We start from the raw sequence: 21070 nt of genomic DNA, 5'->3' as shown, positions 1-21070 counted from the left end.
GTTTGACTCCAGTGCCAAGCATGAAGGTGTCTCTCTCAATGACATCCTCTTAAAGGGACCAGACCTCAATAATACTCTTCTTGGCGTCCTTCTTCGTTTCCGAAGGGAGCCTTTTGCAGTCACAGCAGATGTGCAACAGATGTTTTACTGTTTCACAGTCTGTGAGGACCACCGTGACTTCCTAAGGTTCTTCTGGTTCGAAGATAACGACTTCACAAAACCAGTGACTGAGTATTGAATGACAGTACATGTATTCGGTAACAGCCCTTCACCAGCTGTGGCCATTTATGGCTTGAGACGGGCAGCGCAAGAAGGACAAAAAGAACATGGCCAAGATGCTAAGCAGTTCGTCATGCGGAACTTTTATGTGGATGATGGACTCGCCTCATTCTACACTGCAGATGAAGCCATCGACGTTCTCAAAAGAACAAGGGAGATGTTAGCTGAGTCAAGCATCATGTTGCACAAGATAGCATCAAACAGTAGCACTGTTATGAACGCTTTCCCATCTGAAGATCGTGCCAAAGATCTTAAGGATCTGGATCTGTCATCTGATCCTTTGCCTCTCCAACGCCGTCTAGGTCTCAGATGGGACCTGCAAACAGACAGCTTCTCCTTCTGCGTGTCTGATGAGGAAAAGCCATTCACTAGAAGGGGCATCCTTTCGACACTCAACAGTCTCTATGATCCCCTGGGGTTTGTGGCACCAATCACAATTCAGGGAAAGGCTCTGGTGAGAGATATCTCCATGGAAGAGTACGATTGGGACACTCAACTACCAGACGACAAAATAATCCAGTGGAAAGCCTGGAAAGATTCCCTGATGGAACTTAAGATGCTTCAGATCCAGAGGACCTACCTTTCCGTGTCTCTGCTTGCCACTGTACACAGAGAAATTTGTGTCTTCGCGGATGCATCGACTCTAGCTATATCAGCTGTAGCCTACCTTAGGCAGTTGATACAGAAGGACACAGCCATGTCGGGTTCATCATGGGGAAGTCCAAGCTGGCTCCACGTCCTGCGCACACTGTCCCTCGTTTGGAACTGTGTGCAGCTGTCTTGGCAACAGAGCTTGCAGACCTGATAATGGATGAAATTGATATGGAGATTCACACAGTCAAGTTCTACACGGACAGCAGGATTGTACTTACTACATTCATAACACGTCCAGGAACTTCTATGTCTATGTTGCAAACAGAGTGACAAGAATCAGGAAGTCCTCTCACCCTAATCAGTGGCACTACATCAGCACCAATCATAATCCCGCAGATCATGGATCTAGGTCTGTCCCAGCCGTTCTCCTAAAAGACACCAACTGGTTTTCAGGTCCAGCTTTTCTGACAAAACCTGAGTTGGATGAGTCTCCTCAGCCAGAGATATTTGACCTTCTACATCCAGAGTCTGATGCAGAAATTTGCCCTCAAGTTTCAACCTATGTTACAAAAGCTACAGGTGGAGTTCTCAGCTCTCATCGGTTTAGTAGATTCTCCAGTTGGAAATCACTTACCCGTGCGACAGCCAGGCTCATTCAAAGGGCCAGAGCCTACTCCAAAAATACAGACCATAAACAGAGAATGGATGAACTTCCTCAAGCAAGACTCATAATTATGAGAAGCGTACAACAGGACTTCTTCAAAGAGGAAATGAAAAATCTCTCAAAGGGTGAAGAAGTCTCAAGACACAGTTCAATCAGAAGTTTGGATCCTATCGTAGATGATAATGGTTTGTTGAGAGTTGGAGGCCGTATATCGTCAGCCGACATGTCCTGGGAAGAAAAGCATCCAATCCTTCTTCCAAAAAACCATCATGTGTCTGCTTTGCTGGTAAGACATTACCATGAACAGGTTGCTCACCAAGGACGACACTTCACTGAAGGAGCAGTTCGAACAGCTGGACTGTGGATAACAGGAAGTAAGAGATTGGTGTCAAGTGTGATCCACAAATGTGTGACCTGCAAAAGATTAAGAGGAAAGTTGGAAGAACAAAAAATGTCTGACTTACCTCTGGACAGACTTACCATGGATCCTCCATTCACGAATGTTGGACTAGACGTTTTCGGACCTTGGACCATCTCATCACGCAGGACCAGAGGTGGGCATGTAGAAAACAAACGCTGGGCAGTCATGTTCACCTGTCTGAGTACACGAGCGGTGCATATTGAGGTTGTAGAGACAATGTCAACCTCCAGCTTCATCAACGCTTTGAGGAGATTTACCCCTATAAGAGGTCCTGTAAGACTGCTCCGTTCCGATAGGGGGACAAACTTTGTTGGAGCTTGCAAAGAACTGCAAATAAACTCAGAAGATCCAGAGTTGAAAGCTCACCTGCAAGAAAAAAGTTGCACCTGGACATTCAATCCTCCACACTCCTCTCACATGGGTGGAGTGTGGGAGAGGATGATCGGTGTTGCACGCCGCATTTTGGATGCCATGTTGTTGAAGGAGAACTCTCGTCTCTCTCATGAAGTACTTGTGACACTCATGGCGGAAGTCATGGCAATCATGAACGCAAGACCCCTAGTTCCAGTGTCTTCTGACCCAGGGATGCCAGCTGTTCTCATGCCAGCAATGCTGCTCACTCAGAAGATTGACACAGTATCTACTCCTCTAGGGAATATGGATCTCAAAGATCTCTATAGCAAGCAATGGAGGCAAGTCCAAAGCCTTGCTGAAACTTTCTGGAGACGCTGGAAGCAAGAATACTTGGAGACACTCCAGCACCGCAAGAAGTGGAAATCAGAAAGACGGAACCTGCAAGTTGGAGATGTGGTACTCCTTAAAGACACTCAAGTTAAAAGGAATGAGTGGCCCACAGGTGTTATTGTGGAAACCATCCCCAGCCGTGATGGCAAGATTCGGAAAGTCAATGTGAAGATCACGAGACAGGGTACTCCCAAGGTGTATTAAAGACCTGTTTCAGACGTTGTACTGCTCCTCAGTAAAGGGACATAGTGGTATTATTTAATACCAGGCGGGAAGTGTTCTGCCCCCACTTTGTGTTGAATTAGAGACATCTAGTGGTGTAAAGTTGTATTGCATTTGAGTTCTCAGATTTTAGTCCCTCTTCTCTTGCCGTTGGTTTCCTTTTTGCTTCTGACTCTGGTCTACTGAGAGGACATGCCGCAGTTACTTTTCCATCTCTGCCTTTGGTAGTTTTTGAAGGTCTAAGTCTGTAAGTATTTCTGTAGGAAGTATATCTACTTGATATAGTCTTTGTGTATTGTCCGTTTTAGCATAACATGTATGTTGTATTAATAGATGCTAATCGCGATTAGCATTTCTCCATAGAGATCCATGTTAAAGTTAGCTTAAATGCTTACTAGTCCTGCAAGTCTCATGATAATGGCTAATTTTTCCTTTGGATTAGTTATATGTCAGACTTGAGTTGCATATTCATGTATATATGGGCAGTTTGTAATGCCATATTATTATGTTTTCACAGTTTTACAAAATTGGAAAGATCCTTACTAAAGGCTTCTCTCTACTCCGGTTTCCTGGGTCTTTATTTCATGGATCTTATGTTAGCTATCTGCTACGCTAACCTGTTAAAGCAAGAGCAGAATACCTTCATTTTATTGAGGTGGGGCAGTGATTAAACACAGAACAGTTTGGATCATTTCCAGTTTCTAAAATGTGAGGATTTTTCTTCACTTTTAAAACTTTAAAGCTTTAGTGCGTAACTTTTTGATATTAATGAACGTCCGTTACATTCACACCATTACCAAATTAGTTGCTACAAAGCTAATTAAGACTATCAGCTCCACACAACTCTCTCTGTATTTCTCAGTATGACTATGTTCAGAAGATTGTGGTGACTTTCCCGCCCAGAAACTCAAGTGAACTGTGTGGAGGAGGGGTCTGGGGGGGTGGCGTGGGGGGTGCGTGATCACAGAAGGCTTGTATCATGTGGATGCTCCGACAGTGTCGTTGTCATTTCTTAGAATTCTTCATGGGGGCGACAGAAACTACGCACTATAGCTTTAAGTACATTTTCCTGATGATACTTAACATACTTTTTTCTTAAGTAACATTTTCAATGCCAGACCTTTACTTGTAACAGTGTGGTATTAGTACGTTTACTTAAGTAAAGGATCAGAATACTTCTTCCACCACTGCTTGATAGTGATCAATTTATTTATCTATCATACACAATCTTTTTTGAACAGCCACCATTATGGTGTTTTAATGATGTTTCTGTTTCTGTGCAGGTGTAACTGCTCTCCAGAATGGTCCGGGACTCTCTGTACAGTGCGTTATGATGACTGCAGGAATGCTGGACAAGACCTGTGTGTACATGGCACATGTATCGATACAGACCGGGTTGTACCTGGACAGGTAACCAGTTTACTTAACACAGTCAAAAAATCCAACAGAACTTTTCAGACAGTGGGTGACTAATAGTATATTCAGACAGACAGTATGAGAAAAAATAATGACTATTTTTAAAATTAAAGCATAGAAACATGTTCTAATAGAAACCCAAAACACAAGTATGAACCTAAAAATGAGCATGCTATGGGACCTTTAAACATAGATATGGCACAGGTATATGGCACCATTTTTTTTAATGGAGAAACAGCAATACGCTGCCAGTTTCATCATAGAAGGGAAACAGAGAGGATATAGGGTTTACTTTATATTGAAATTTGATTGGAATAGAGCAGTAGAACAGAAGGTTCTGCTGCATGCCAGATTGAATGTGTGTGAATAGCAGGTGAATTAGTGATGTCATGTAGTGACATTTTTCTGCCGTGGTCCAAGGAGGCCCAAAGGTTTAGTTTTAATTCCAAACTATCTGATTTCAGTAATTTACACAATAAGTGGCTTATTATAAGGTATAAAAAAACCAGCAGATGTTAAGGATATTACCCTTACTGCAAAATATGTTAGTGTGACTATAGTTTTAACTTGTTTTAAAGTGCTCATATTATGCTTTTTAGCTTTTTCCTTTATTGTGTTATAAATCTTTTTGTGCATGTTATAGGTTTACAAAGTGAAAAAGCCCAAAGTTCACCCCAAAGGGACTTACCATCTCCAACAGAAAACACTGTTCACAAACTGCTCCAAACAGCTCTATTGTAGTCCAGCCTTTACTTCCGTGACAACGTGCGTCACTTTGTAACACACGTTATAATGCTCGCCTAGCTGCTAGCGTGGCACGCCCTCATACTCTGCTTCTGACTGGCTAGTAGTCCTTACCTAGGTACTGCGCATGTGTGACTCCCAACAAAGATGGAACAGAAGTGCGATGCCTCACTCTGTAGCTAAAACAGAGAGCTCAACACACAGGGTGAAAAGAGGAGCTGCAGCAATGTGCAGTACAACAAAAATATGGTGTTTTTTGAAAATTAAACCATGTAAACTTATTCTGGTATAACCTCTAAATACAGTTATGAACCTGAAAATGAGCATAATATGAGCACTTTAAGATTGACTGCTGATATTAGTGAAATCACTATTACTTCTGACAGAACTCCCTGATTTGTGATGCTAAATGGGAGATATGATAGTCTGCAAAAAGTCCTACAAATATCAATTGGAAATACTAGTAAAAGACTAACCATGTTATCGGGCCTCCATGGCATATAGTTATAATCAACTGCTTTTATATAACAATTCAGTATTATATAATTTTGTTGTTGTTTCCATGATTCTGTTTTGCTGTAGATTTTAAGTTTTCACACTGTGACTATTTCCCCCCAACAAACAGCCTAAATATCAATGCATCTGTGAGGGTGGCTGGGAGGCTCCAGCTGGGAACCCGTCCTGTGTGGCTGATGTTAATGAGTGTAACCTACCCAACAAACCCTGCTCCGCCAACCCTGCTGTTCCCTGCTACAACACTCAGGGTTCCTTCTACTGTGGAGCCTGTCCTGCTGGTAACACAACTCACACTCAGCTCTATTTTAAATGAAACAGGCTGCAAGTGCTGGGGTTCCCTAATGGATTTTTGTGACTTTGAAACCAGAACCACACATGGAGCTTGAGCAGAATATAAGTAAAATCAAGAAAATAGGGTTGGAGCAGGAACAATTAGAATTATGAGCAGTTGTCCAACAACAAAAGAGAAGTCCCAGTTGGTGACAGTTTCAAATCAAATTGAGCGCATATTTGAATTTTTGTTTTATACAATTCTAATTCTATATGCACAATTATACACAACCCAAATATTTGCAATAGTTCATTCTAGATGGTATTTTCTGTCATGTAACAGGGATTATATGTGGAGTTATTCATTTAAATTGCCTAATTAGATCAACATTTCTCAGATAATTCCAAGCACTGTGGGCACAAACGTGGAAATGCCCAGTGGCGTGTGGTCACAGCTGGGGCGCCGCCTCTCTTGCAATTCCAGTTGTGAAATACATATTTTAGTGAAAAATCATTTTTGATATTGTTGTGCTATGTGTGTATAAATTACAGTTGTCACTCTCACATAAATCATACATTATTACAGAAACATGATGACTAATTAAAAAGTGCTGACTGTGCGTACATTTCCCCGCCCGATGGTGGAATGTGTGTAATATGTTTGAGTATTCCTGGTGGCCCCTGATTGGTTGACCACACGCTGAAAGTAACTGGATCTGGGCTGGAACATTTTTTATCCAAGAAATGTTGCCAGCTTGGGCCTAGTTGGACGGCTTTAGGATGGAATATGTTGGTAAAAGTTAACTTGGGTGGGTTGACAAAATCTTGCCCTTTTTTTGTTATAGTGCTGACTAATAATTAAGTTTTTGAACCAACCTAGCAACACTGCAGTAGCTAGACGGCTACTTTACATGCTCCAGCCCTTTTCCTATCACTGGTACTCTACCCCTGGACAACAAATTGCACACATTAAAACTGATATCGGACATGCCACATTACGTTTGTACTACTGTAATTGAAAACAAATCTATCTTATACTGCAGTTTTGTGAATTGCCACTGTGTGTGTATGGCTGTGCATGTGGCTAAATGTATAGCCTGAATAAGTAGATTTCCTCTAATATGTCTCAGGTTGGCAAGGCAACGGCTACAGCTGTCAGGATGTGGACGAATGTTTGATCAATAATGGCGGCTGCTCCACCACTCCCGTGGTGCCTTGTCTGAACACCATGGGCTCCTTTCACTGTGGCGTCTGCCCTCCAGGTATGAGGAGAGAAAACAAGAGATATGAATGAAACTACAGTCCTATGAATTCTGCATGATGGCCAGAGACTGTATATCTGGATATCCATCATCCATCGTCATCTGCTTATCCAGGGTCGGGTCGTGGGGGCAGCAGCTCCAACAGGGGACCCCAAACTTCCCTTTCCCGAGCCACATTAGCCAACTCTGACTGGGGGATCCCGAGGCGTTCCCAGGCCTGGTTGGAGATATAATCCCTCCACCTAGTCCTGGGTCTTCCTCGAGGCCTCCTCCTAGCTAGACATGCCCATCATGTGCATGTGCAGGAGTTCGATATGTTTTACCAATGCACCATTATTTATTAAAGAATTTCCAGTAAATTTTAATTAGGGATCGACCGATACTAGTTTTTCAAGGCCGATACCGATTATTAGTAATTAATGACACCGATAACCAATATTTGGAACCGATGTGCATATACAGTGCAAAAAAAGTAAAAATTAAGATTTTGGAATGTTACAAACTCTAACACAAAACTTTGTTTAAATGCTTTAAGCAATTATTTAATAAATGACAAACTTTCAACATAACACCCAGTAACAGAGAGTCAGATAGTGTTGTGGGTGGGGGGGGCATTAAGTCAGACTCAGTGGTGAGATAAACAGAAGCAGAGGGACTACACAGAGCTGTAGCCGAGCCAAAGTAGAAAACACTTTTTAATAAAACACAGATACAGATCATCTGCAAACCAAAAAATGGCCCGATAATCAGCCAGGGCCAATACTCTGTCTATCCCTAATATTGATTGATTAGAACAAATAATATTATATAATATTTATTTCAAGCATATTACCCAGCCCTGACTGTAAATGTGGTGGAGCTATGCAATGGGTAATGTGCCTCTGGGTAACTCTGGGTACTCCACAGTTACCCAGAGTTCACTCCCCAGCTGCAATTCTTCCAGCTTGGCAGTGTTCATTGGTCACTCCACTGTCTGTGCAGGGCAGTGGAAGAATGCTATTGGGAGAAAAAAAAACAGAAACAAAAATAAAAGTAATCACCCCCCAAAAAGTATGTATTAATATACTTGAAAAGAAGGCAAGACGATTGTACGCTGTATAAGAAAACTGGTGATATACTGTAGGTCACTTGACTGGATTGAAGAGAAAAACTACTGAGCAAACTACAAGACATCATTGTTAATTCTAGTTTACGATTTTGAAAAGGAGTGAATGTAGGAACTACCTCTCCCCTGAATCAGATTCAAACTTTTTGGAGACTGTCTCCTGAGTGAAGCAGTAAAAGCCACAAACAAGCAGTACAAAAAGCCACAATGTGCCTCATTTTTAAAGACAAATGTTGTGTCTGTGCAGGTTATGAGGGGGATGGGAGAACATGCACCCAGACCAATATCTGTGCCAGCAACAATGGAGGCTGTCACCCTTTGGCCACTTGCTCCTCCAGCCCAGGTATGAAACATTTGCATGGTTTTATGACTTTTACGTCTTCTGAGCATTGAAGATGCTGTCTTCACCATCTGCACAGGGAATTGTATTTGTGGTTAAACTGATAAAAAAGAGACTCATACACGATGGCAACACAGCACTGTCACTGCAGCAGTCAAGGGACATTTGAGATTGTACAACAATTATTAGATGAGTTGTGGAATCAGAAAGGGGGAGTTATGTGTTTTTTGTTTTCTTCTACACATACTAATGGTTATCTTTTGGCCCATTAACGTTGCCTACTATTAAACTTTATATACTTTTTGTAAGTTAGACATTGTACATGAGTTTATTTGCGGCTATTTACAGTTTAAAATGTTTATATAATACGTTCATGAATGCATCATGTGGAGCATCACAGCTCTCACTCCAGTTATTTAAGACTTTTAGCAACGACTCCCACAGTTCCCCTCACAAGACCTCAAAGGGACACTGTCATAAGCCACTACAATAAAGGCTTTTTAATACTTTCTTCCTCATTATTATTTTTTATAGGGATGCACCGAATGTTCGGCAACCGAAATTATTCGAATAAGTAAAAAGGCCGAATAAATTTTGCCGAACAATGACGTTTTTAATGACGCAATCAAATAGTAACCCGCGTAGAGTGAGAGGCGCGCGCTTTATGCAGCAAACATGTCAGCAGTGTGGAAGCACTTTAAAGTGTCAGAGAAAGAGGCAAAAACGGCAGTTTGCAGACATTGTTCTGCTGAATTGTCCAGAGGGGGTGCATCTGCAAAAACGTACAGCACTTCAAGTTTAATTTATCACTTAAAATCAAGACACCCAGAACATCATGCAGAGTACGAGAAAGACACGGCGGCGGCTACGGCAACAGCAGCAGCGAAAAGGAAAGTAGCTCCCAGTCCTAGTACACCCACTCCATCTGTGGCTGACTTCTTAGAAAAGGCAAAAAAGTTTGCCAATGACAGTGCCAAAGCTAAAGGAATTACTAAAAGGATAATGGAATTCATCGCATTGGATGATCAACCATTCTCGGTTGTAGAGGATGTTGGATTTCGCAGGCTTATAGACCATATTGAGCCCCGTTACACCATCCCTAGTAGACGGCATTTCTCAGACGTGTGCTTACCTGAGATGTATAACGTAGTTTCAACTAACATCCGTGAGCTTTTGGCTACAGATATTGCAGCCCTCAGCTTCACGACTGATATTTGGAGCTCGGATGTGAGCCCCACCAGTATGCTGAGTTTAACTGCGCAGTGGATCGACACAGATTTCAAGCTACAAAAGATTGTGCTTCACTCACAAGAGTTTAGAGGGTCCCATACAGCTGTAGCCATATCCGAGGCGTTCGCCAACATGTTTGACACTTGGCGTATCGACCGATCTAAAGTGCATGCGGTAGTCAGTGACAACGCAAGAAATATGGCTAAAGCCATGGAAGATAGCAATCTGAAAGGCATACGGTGTATGGCACACACAATTCAACTGGCGGTCAACGAGGGATTGTTGAGTCAGCGCAGTATAGCAGATGTGATAGCGATAGGCAGGAAAATTGTTGGCCATTTCAAACATTCACCGCTTGCCTATGCGCGCCTGCAATCTATCCAAGAACAGTTCGGAATGCCACAAAAACGTTTCCAACAAGATGTGAGCACAAGGTGGAACAGTACATATTATATGCTGGAAAGCCTTTTTGCGCAAAAGCGAGTCTTGGCCACATACATAGCAGATCATGACCTGCCCGCAACATTCAACGCATACCAGTGGGTGTTAATAGAGAACGTTCTCTCTCTTCTCGCCCCCTTTGAGCAGATAACAAAAGAGATAAGCTCATCTGATGCATCTGTGGCAGACGTCATACCCTTACTTGCAGCACTAAAGCGTCTTTTAAACAAAGAGGCTGAAACAGACCACGGAGTGAAAACAACTAAAAGTGCGCTCTTAGAAGCTGTCAGCACACGATTTAGTCAGGCGGACTCAGAACCCCTGTACTGCATCGCGACTGTGCTTGATCCACGATATAAAGATCATTACTTGGATGTGGGGGAAAAGATGCGCACACGAGAAATGATCCAGGCCGAGTTGGATTTGGGAAAGCCGCTAGGTGATGGAGACGGTCAGGTGATGCACAGCGCAGGAGATGAAAACAGGGCAGAGAGTAAACGGGCTCGTACTACAGATGAGCCGCGCACAGTCTCGCTGTCTGACATGTTCGATGAGATCCTCCAAGAGAATAACCCATTTGCAAGACAGAGGACAAGCTCGACCGCTCAACAGTTAGATGGGTATCTCTCAGAAGTTCCCATCCCCAGGAGCAATAACCCTCTCGAATTTTGGAGGACCAATCAAGGCCGCTTCCCCGACCTGGCGCAGATGGCACGCAGGTAGGCTACTTGTATGGGAAATTAATTTAAGATTTTATTTATATTTTGGATTATGGTAACACTTTATAAGTAGTTTCTATTTTTAACATTAACTAACAAAGAAAAACCCTTATTAAAAGCATTTATTAATCTTTATGTTAACATTTACTAATACAGTATTAAAATTAAGTATCACATTTGTAATTTTTGAATTAAAAAGTATCAAAAGTGGTAGGCCTATTTGTTAAAATTGTTAATGCACTTTTACTAACATGTATAATATTTTTTATTATCTTACATTAACGAAGATTAATAAATACCATAACAAATGTATTGCTCATTGTTAGCTAATGCAATAATGTTAACAAAAGGAAACATTATAAAGTGTTACCTATATTTTATATTATGTATTTTGTGAAAATTTAACTATTTTCAGTGTAGTAAAATAGTAGGCCTACACTGGGTTTCAACCATTTCATTATCTTGAAGACATTGTTCGTTTTGAAATGAGCAACTGTCAGAAAACTGCAATAAAATTTTCAACTATTCTGCAGGTACTTGTCTGCTCCATGCACAAGCACCGACAGTGAGAGACTGTTTAGTGCTGCATCTCATGTCATCGATGAGAAGAGGAACCGACTTTCATGTGACAAAGCAGAGAAGCTACTTTTCATAAAGAAGAACCTGCCACTTTTCCTGAAGAAGTAGGCTAAGTAGGCTTATGTCTAGGACAGTTATTCATTTGTTGTGGGTTCATCCACATTTTTTGCACTATTCAATGCACATTTGTTGTTGTAGACATACAGAGTTACATTCTTTCAGCAGTCAGTTATAGGCCTAACATAGGCTATTCAAGAAGGGGGGTTTCAAAGATGGCCGAAATTTTTATTTTATTTTACAAATTTATTTATTTTAAGTTATATTGTGCTTTGTTTGTATAATATCTGCTGGAATGTTCAAAAAATGTTCAGTGTTAAATAAATATTTTGAAATTGTATTTTTGTTATTTGATTTATTTATCTGAAAGCAACACAAAATAGTAACAAGCAAATTTTTACTATTTAATTATTGTAATGGTGAAAAAATTGGCAAAATTAATGGAAAAAATGCGAAACACCGTGTTCGGTATTCGGCCTTCGGCCAAGCATTTCATTATTATTCGGCTTCGGCTTCGGCCAAGAATTTCATTTCGGTGCATCCCTAATTTTTTACCTGGACTGCCCTCCTGTTTAGCCAATTTGCATACAAGATGTATCACTTCTCAATACAACGGCTGATTCACTAGCAAGGATCATGCCACAACAATATGTAATTTAAAGATTTGAATGAATGCTTGATTATATTGAATGTTAACAGCATAGGAATTGATTTGCATGGTGGGTGAGATGGAAAAGAGATGTCGTCTGGTTGGTTGGTCCGGGAGGATGGGGAAGGGAGGGTGGGTCGAGAAGTCAGAGACAAAGCGCACTGAGTGGGTTGGTTTGGAATATAAAGGCTGGTCAGTGATTAGAGGTTTGGTTGAGGCGTGGCCCTGCTCTCAAACCTAAGTTAATTCATTAATTTCATTAAAAATAATTAACCACATGGTTTAAAGATATTTGTACATTGTCCAAAGTATGATTTGGTAACAAAAGGTAATGTGGGACATTACTCTTCCTCTCCCTCTACCCTCCCACAACCTCCAGGCACCAGCCTCCCTACATGTACCTGTCCTCCAGGCTACACAGGCAACGGGTATGGACCCAATGGTTGCACCCAGACCAGCAACATCTGTCAGACCAACAACCCCTGTGTCCATGGACAGTGTGTGGTGAGTAAGTGTGTGTGTGTGTGTGTGTGTGTGTGTGTGTGTGTGTGTGTGTGTGCGCACGTGCGTGCATGCTAGTGTGTGTGTGTGTCTATTTGTGTGTGTGTGTGTGTGTGTGTGTGTGTGTGTGTGTGTGTGCGCATGCGTGCGTGTTATGGTGTGTGTGTGTGTGTGTGTGTGTGTTTGGGTGTGTGCGTGTGTGTGCGTGTGGCTGTTTGGACATGGTTGGATGCTGTGTGGCCATTATGACACAGATGTTGTTGTGTGTGTGTGTGTGTGCGTGCATGCGTGTTATGGTGTGTGTGTGTGTGTTGGTGTGCGTGTGTGTGTGTGTGGCTGTTTGGACATGGTTGGATGCTGTGTGGCCATTATGACACAGATGTTGACTCTAACATTTTCTGCAATCACTCGTTTTAATGGATAAGGCTGTTAATATTCTATATTTTATTATAGTCAACAAATTCCATGAAAAGCCCAAAACCAAGAAGGAATTGATCCCACTAACTAAGTGTTGTGTGTGTATAAAAACCCTGCCTTGCTTTTGTCTTAATGATATTCCAAGAACAGAAAATCCAGAATCAAATCCCTTCATAACAACAAATTGATGATGTCTGACTAGTGCACTACTGCTATCACAGGCCACCACCTTGGCTCCTGGCTACATCTGCAACTGCAACCCTGGCTGGCAAGGAGTGAACTGTGACCAGAACATCAATGAATGCTTAAGCAACCCCTGTCAGAACGGAGGAACCTGCACCGACGGCATAAATGGAGTCACATGTACTTGCACCGCCCAGTGGACTGGCCCACTCTGCCAGACCCCACAGCAAGGTATGGATAGGACAATACGGAGGGACTGGGGCAGCAAAGGAGGTGAGGCGAAGGGAAGAAGTAGACAGGGAAGGATAAAGATATATATAAAGATAAAGAGAAAGTAGAGTGGATGTGCAGAGACACAGAAAAAAAGGATAGGACCGGATGGGCTAGTTAGCAGATGTTGGGGACTGTGATAAGGGGCGTTATTGTAATGAAATATTTTATCATCACTCATATAACGATATAGAGCAGAGATCTTCAACAGGGGGTCCGTGACACCAAGGAAGGCCTCAGAGTTACTGCAGAGGGGCAGACAAAACATTATTTTTTATATTTATTTGGAAGTGTAATTTACAAAAATAACAATATGTCTAAAAATATACATTCACATGAATCCAACATAATATTAGCAAAGATGAATCGGCCTATTGGTAAAAAAAACACAACATTGATGATATGTTCACTAAGTAAGGTAGCCATTATGGTAGCCATCCACAGATACAGTTTAGGCTTAAGTATACACTGTGCCTTCAACATGTATGTTTAACATTAAAACATAATGTATAAATAATATATGAAAATTGATCCATCCATTTTCATCCATCTGGCCTAAATTAATATGCAATTACATTTTTTAGAATATATGTAGTAGGGGGTCCCTGCTTTGTCCTTGGCCTAAAAAACGTTGAAGACCCCTGAGAGTATAAACTGTAATCTATTTTTTCTGAATCTATGTACATGTGTTTACAGTGTGTGGAGGCTACCTGTCTGGCCCTGCTGGTTCCTTCAGTTATCCCAACACCCCGGGGCATGATGATTACGAGCACCAGGTCAGCTGTGCCTGGGTGATCCGCGTTGACCCAAACAAGGTCAGTTGCAGTCTCTCTGAAGCCCTTTTCCTTGTCCTCCAGCAGTGTCCAACGAATCAGGTCTGGGCATTGACCAAATGTTTCCATTTCTTACATGTAGCACACAACAGGAGATTGCCTGTGTCAGACACATTCTCAGTTACGGTAAAAACACACTGTTTGGTTTAGGCAATGGACGGTGCCTGTGTAGAGCATGCAGGAGCCATGATATGATGCAGATTACACTGTAGCCACATAGCTGGTTTGTAATTGGTCATAAACAACAAAGTCTCTAGCCAAACCATCAATTCAATTTAATTTTATTTATAGTGTCATATCACAACAGGAGTTATCTCAGGACACTTTACAGATAGAGTAGGTCTAGACCACACTCTATAATTTACAAAGACCCAACAAACCCCCCCCCCCCCCAAGAGTATGCATTTGGTGCAACAGTGGCAAGGAAAAACTTCCCTTAAACAGGCAGAAACGTCAGACAGAACCAGGCTCTTGGTGGGCAGCCATCTGCCGCTGCAGGTTGGGACACAGAGACACTGATACAGATGTAGAGAAATTTGTAGTTAGACATTTCCGTTGGCGTCAGTGTGAATCCCCCTTCTTCCTCTTTTTCACCCTGTTGTTTGTTTTCTTCCAGTTTCGTGCAAGACACATGATAGAAACGTCCTTAACACGGCCACTGGCTGGCCGTGAATTCTCCTGACAATAAACTTTGACTATTCACACATAGGGTCAATCAGACATTACACAGACTTAGTACTCGGGAGCTGGCAGGGCTTGAAGACCGTTTAAAGTTCGCTCCAACTGATTCTGACATTTGCATTCCCACATACAGCTTCTGTGGGCGATGTCTACGTAGATTGTTTCAGGTGTGCAGTGCATTTCCGAAAGGGGCTTACCTTAGGTAAAAGAGATTTCTGTCTTTGATTTACTTTGACAGGTAGTATACAGTCGGCTTGTTTTAGCTTCTCAGCTGACAATACCTTCCTGTAGAGGTTCTCTAGATTGAAGAATGTATTACTCCTTCTATTTCACTGTGCAGAGGTGGGAATAAGTCACACATGTGCAAGTCACAATCAAGTCTGAAGTCACTGTGGTGAGAATCAAGCAAGTCGAGTCGAGTACCTGCTATAAGTCAAGCAAGTCACAAGTAAAGTCATACAAAAAATTGCCATTAACATTAGCTCAAAGACACACTCACATACCTTTGTTTGTGCCGCATGAAATGGCGGATGAAGTTGGATGTTGTGGTTTTCGTGTCCGTAATTTTGGAGTTGCAATCCTTGCACATCGCTGTTCTTTTTTTCACAACGAGCATCGACTACAAACTCCTTAAATGTTGGGCATAATTCCATCATGACGGCTGCCTCCTACGTTTGCCTCTGCTGGTCTGCCACGCTCTGGAAAGTTGCCTAGCAACTTGGCAGGGTGGCACGTATAGCACGAAGATGTTCCGGAAACAAAACGTAACTTCTCAATACCTTGAAAAAAAGAGTACAGCCTGCCTATTACATTAATAAAAAGCCAAGTCCTTTCAAGTCATCTGTCTCAACACAAAGTCAAGTCTCAAGTCTTGAATACCAAGTCAAAGTCAAGTCGAGTCATTTATCAATGTAAGTCAAGCAAGTCTCGAGTCCTCAAATTGGCGACTCGAGTCAGACTCCAGTCAAGTCATGAGACTTGAGTCCCCCATCTCTGTCACTGCACTACATATGTTTGATATCCAATGAATGCTTGTTTTTGTTTTTTTACGTCAATCAAACATTTCCTAATTCAGTACAGGCAGGACCAAAAAACATCCAGACGACATGCTCTGCATGGATCATGACGTTGCATTGCTGGCCTTGCAACATTATGTTTACTTGTTAAACAATGTTAAACAATGCTTACTCATCTAGCAATCAGGGAGCCACATTACAAACACATTCAACCAATCTGGGTCTTGTTTCTAGTCAGATGATTATACTGGCCTGCTCTGATACGAAAACAATGAGCTAAAAAAGAAACAGAGAAATGAGAAATGAGCATCGTTAGCATTAGTGGATGTGATTGTGTTTTAAATGTAGCAGATTGACAGGGATCCATTGAATGACTTGTACTCTCTTCTCCAGATTCTGCGGATTACCTTTCCTTTCTTTGATCTGGAGAGCAGCACCAACTGCAACTTTGACTTCCTTCAGATCCATGACGGGGACACTGCCTCTGCTTACATGATCGGAAAATACTGTGGCCACAATAACCCACAGGAGCTCTACAGCTCTCACAATTCCCTATATTTCTGGTTTCGCTCGGACCACTCTGTCAATGCTGGTGGCTTCACAGTTGCTTGGCAGTCCCAGAACCCAGGTAGGGCTGATTCATCTGTTTTGGTTTGGTTAATGAGTAATCCTTAAAAAAAATGGTTAGTAAGTAGTAATGTTTTAACTTTTTGAACCCACACATGTGACATACAATGACTGGTTTAGAGGGGAACAGATGTCTGGTTTCATGCAAATGATGGAAAGCGGAGGTGGATGCCACCATGAGACAAACAACAAACTGTGACTAACCAGAAAAATTTGAAAACATATAAAAGACAAATCAACATCTCTTTATACAGCCTACACCTCTCTCTCTCTCTCTCTCTCTCTCTCTCTCTCTCTCTCTCTCTCTCTCTCTCTCTCTCTATATATATATATATATATATATATATATACACACACACACACACACACACACACACACACACACACAGTGTGGAAATGCATTATTGGGTTCTATTTTGGTAGTTTTCCAATATGGCCCCTCCTCCCTTGCTAAATGAGCCAGAGAGAGAGAGAGGTGTAGACTGTATAAAGAGATGTTGATTTGTCTTTTATATGTTTTCAAATTTTTCTGGAGTGCAGCGGTGGTCGAGTGAGCTAGAGAAGAGAGGGCGAAGAAAGCAGTGAATCAGAGAGAAAAACATATTTTTTTGTTTCTTTCATGGCACTTATGTTTTAAAGCACGAAAACACACCCACAATTTTGCAGGAAGATGCCACATTGCTGGAATATGGGTGAATTCAGACCTTCATTCTGTCAATTCAGTGTGCTTTCAACCCTTTGTTGAACGGAGAGCGCAATCTAGTGGGCTCAGAAAATAAAGAAAATGGTTCACGAAGCTTCATTAAGCTTCATGAGGCTCCATTTGGCCATCACTTCTAATAAGTAATGATTTAGAGGGATAATGTTTGTATTAGTCCATTTGTTGGTTTTTAGGAAAGTCATACATACTATACTAAGCCCTGAAAACATTATAATTACAATGTTCACAATGAAACGATTTCCTCCTTTGTGAAATATGTGTACGTCTATTATAGGTGCAGCTCACAGAGGTTTTTTAAATGCCAAAGTGTGAAATAATTGGTCATCCTTTCCCTGAAATCTCCTTTTCATCTTAGTGTGTGGAGGTGAACTAACTGCCCCCTATGGCAACATTAACTCACCTGGTTACCCTGGAAACTACCCACCTAGCCGAGACTGCTATTGGAGAGTGATGGTGGAGCCCGGCTTGCTCATCACCTTTGCATTCGGGACTCTCAGTCTGGAGCAGCACCCTGACTGCAACTTTGACTTCCTAGAGGTGAGAAATGCTGGATTAGACTCAATCAATCAATAAAACAATCACGTTCAATCATAGTTCAACTGTTACAGCCAAATTGTGTGGGTCTAATAAAAACAGTACTTGTAAATCATCTCTTAACCATATTTCCTGGTAGATGCTAGATCGCAACCGATACACGTGTCAACATCAACACATGAGCATACTGCGCAGGTGTCAACACCTGGGCTTAAACACCAGTCAGCAGAAGTTACTGCGATGTTTGTTTATATTTTATATACGCTCTTGGTTGCAGATGTTGTTAATCATTTCTCCCCAATTATGGATCACATTCCTGTTGGAACACGTTCGATTGTGTAGCTTTTGGTTTAGAAGCTGTATTGGTGATTTTGCTGCTATACTCGGTAACAGTTGTTCCACCGCAAAACGCTAAAGTCACGGAAACCTGTAATCTTGGTTGCCGATGTTGGTAATTTCTCCTCAATTTCGGATCACATTGCTTCTGGAACATGTCCAACTGTGTAGTCTTTGGTTTGGAAGCCTCTATTGGTGATTTATCATGGTAGAAAGTGCCGCTGTACTCTGTACAGTCAGTCTTCGGTTGCAATGACAGACAGGAAGCCCAAGTGTCGATGCCTGCGCAGTATGCTCATGTGTTGACATCGACACGTGTATCAAGTGTGATCCAGCATCTACCATATTTCCTCGCTGAAACCCAACAATTACTGAACCCAGTTACTGTAACACAGGCACAGTTTTTTCCTATGGTTGCTATTTTGTTAGGTTTGTGCACTGTATGCCAGTAGTGATACCACTCTATGCAACAAGCCTACAATGCAGCATAGCCTTACATACAAGTTCTAGCAATTGATTGTCCTTTAATTTATTGTGTTGTGTTGCCAAATATTGTAGATCCGGGACGGTCTTCTACCTGAAGACCCAGTTCTGGGGAAGTACTGCAGTACTGCATCACCTCCCCCCCTGCAGACCACCGGTCCAGCTGCATGGGTCCACTTCCACTCTGACTTTGTTGTCTCTGACCGAGGCTTCCACATGACATACACAACATCACAAAGTAAGAAGCTGTGCACACCATGTCATGATTTACCACATTATACATATGCAACTGTCTCACAGGACATTTATTGGAAGATTATTCTAAACTTGGGAGCAGAAAAACAGGACAGGCCAACTTTAAATGTGTCAGTAGTCTTGCCATCGTCTCTTGAAGGGGATTTTATTAAGTGTTGTTTAAATACTTATTTTTATACTCATATTGAATTGTCTTTATTTCCTGGTTCAGATACTGGGTTTTAAAACAGTTGAGTTTATGAATTGTCAAACACAGATAAAGGTCCAAACAGTAGGGATGTCCAAATGAAGCTTTAGGAACTATGAATTGTATTTGTTGAGCCCACTAGATGGCGCTCTTGGTTTATAGAAAAAGCTTCAAGAAATGGCAAATCAGTGGGCTTTCAACCCTTTGTTGAACAGAGAGAGCCATCTAGTGAGCTCACAGAATAAAGAAAATGGTTCATGAAACTTCATCTGGCCATCACTACCAAATAGTCGTTAGTTAAATTAAAAGACTCCTACCCAACTTGTGTGAAGTGTTAAATATTTGAAGGGCCATCACACAGAGTTTTATAAGCATCGAACTGGAATGCCAATACCATCTTTCTGTCCAAAAAGTCACAGTAAATGTGACTGTGTGATAATGCTTTGTGTAATTTAAAATGTAATGGAGCTGCTCACACAGGGATGTGTTGTGTCTTAGGTGACCCTGGTTGTGGTGGTACCTTCACTGACAGCGAGGGCATCATCATCTCCCCCAACTGGCCCAACAACTATGCCCACAACCGCCAGTGTGTCTATCTGATCAGGTTGCCAGTGGGGGAGAAGGTGGCCCTCAACTTCACCCACATGGACCTGGAGATCCACAGCAGCTGCACCTTTGACTATGTGGAGGTACGACTTGTTTATGGCTCACAAACATAGATCATGATTCATTTCTCTTGCTTAAAGGTGCTCTAAGCGATGTTGGGTGACGTTACTTCTTGTTGACTAAGTTCAAAGTATTGTCAAACAAAATGAGGCTAGCTCGCCCCTCCCTCCTCCTCATCCCGTCCCGTCCCCCTCCCTTCCGCGCACTAACCCCCCAACCCCCACCCCCAAATCCTTCTTGTCGGTTATTGGCTGGAACACTGTTTGTTATGTTTTGTGGTACAGGTTGGCCAGTTTGATTTTGTTGCCGTTTGTGGAGCTTGGGCTGTCTACAGAGACTGTGTTTTTTTACAGTGTGTTCAGGGGACAGGCAGCTCGTGGATAGTGAGTTGCTGTATGTGACAAAAAATGTTGTAGCTTAAAAAACGCATGGCATCGCTTCAAGCACCTTTTAAATAAATAAATAAATAAATACTGCAACCCCATATCTTACAAAAACATGTAGTCACAACTGGCTTTTTCAAATACGTTTTTTAAAACATACTTTGTTCCTTCTTTATGTTTACTGGCAATGCTTTCTTCCAGTCCAACTGGTTTGAATTGATTCATTTGTCCATCGTCCATCTTTGACTCTGTTGTTTAACTTTTATGTGTTGCCCAAAAATATGATACATTTCTTCATAGTTCTAATTTTCAATGGTTACTTTTTATTTAGTTTTAGTCTTTTTTTTATCGTGAAAAATAGTTATTCAACAAATATTGTTTGTCATAGTTTTTGTTGACACCATTAAAACTGCCTCTTACCTCTTCTTCTCCCCCCTTTCTTTCCAGGTTCGTGATGGCAGAATGGAGACTGATCCTCTGATAGGGAGGTACTGTGGGAGCTCCCTGCCCGCTCCCATTCTCTCCTCCTCCAACTTCCTGTGGATTCGTTTCAGGTCCGACGGCTCGATCAGCCGGGCTGGTTTCAGGGCTGTCTACACCGTTGGTTAGACTCCACACATTTACACACGTGTGATATGTCTTCATGTTTATGTGTTGCTTGTTCTGTGATACATGTTTTGAGAAAATGGCATGTCTGTTTGGGCTGTGGGATAAAGATGCCAATG

At 41.9% G+C, this 21070-nt stretch overlaps 1 protein-coding gene across 2 annotated transcripts in view; it reads left to right on the top strand.

Moving 5' to 3' along the window:
* cubn (cubilin (intrinsic factor-cobalamin receptor)) overlaps positions 1 to 21070 on the top strand; it is a 143487-nt gene that overhangs the window by 15786 nt on the left and 106631 nt on the right. For both annotated transcript variants that reach the window (XM_031300163.2, XM_035998238.1), the window contains exons 7-18: positions 4208 to 4334; positions 5710 to 5878; positions 7001 to 7132; positions 8485 to 8580; positions 12632 to 12756; positions 13392 to 13584; positions 14320 to 14438; positions 16547 to 16781; positions 17857 to 18038; positions 18930 to 19092; positions 19795 to 19985; positions 20793 to 20949. In XM_031300163.2, coding sequence (XP_031156023.1) covers positions 4208 to 4334; positions 5710 to 5878; positions 7001 to 7132; positions 8485 to 8580; positions 12632 to 12756; positions 13392 to 13584; positions 14320 to 14438; positions 16547 to 16781; positions 17857 to 18038; positions 18930 to 19092; positions 19795 to 19985; positions 20793 to 20949 — 1889 coding nt within the window. The remainder of the gene's footprint in view (positions 1 to 4207; positions 4335 to 5709; positions 5879 to 7000; positions 7133 to 8484; positions 8581 to 12631; positions 12757 to 13391; positions 13585 to 14319; positions 14439 to 16546; positions 16782 to 17856; positions 18039 to 18929; positions 19093 to 19794; positions 19986 to 20792; positions 20950 to 21070) is intronic.

This window comes from Sander lucioperca, chromosome 23 (genome assembly GCF_008315115.2).
Source record: "Sander lucioperca isolate FBNREF2018 chromosome 23, SLUC_FBN_1.2, whole genome shotgun sequence".
Lineage (NCBI taxonomy): Eukaryota > Metazoa > Chordata > Actinopteri > Perciformes > Percidae > Sander > Sander lucioperca.
Note: the sequence above shows the minus strand (reverse complement) of the source record. Positions and strands in the feature narration are given on the sequence as shown.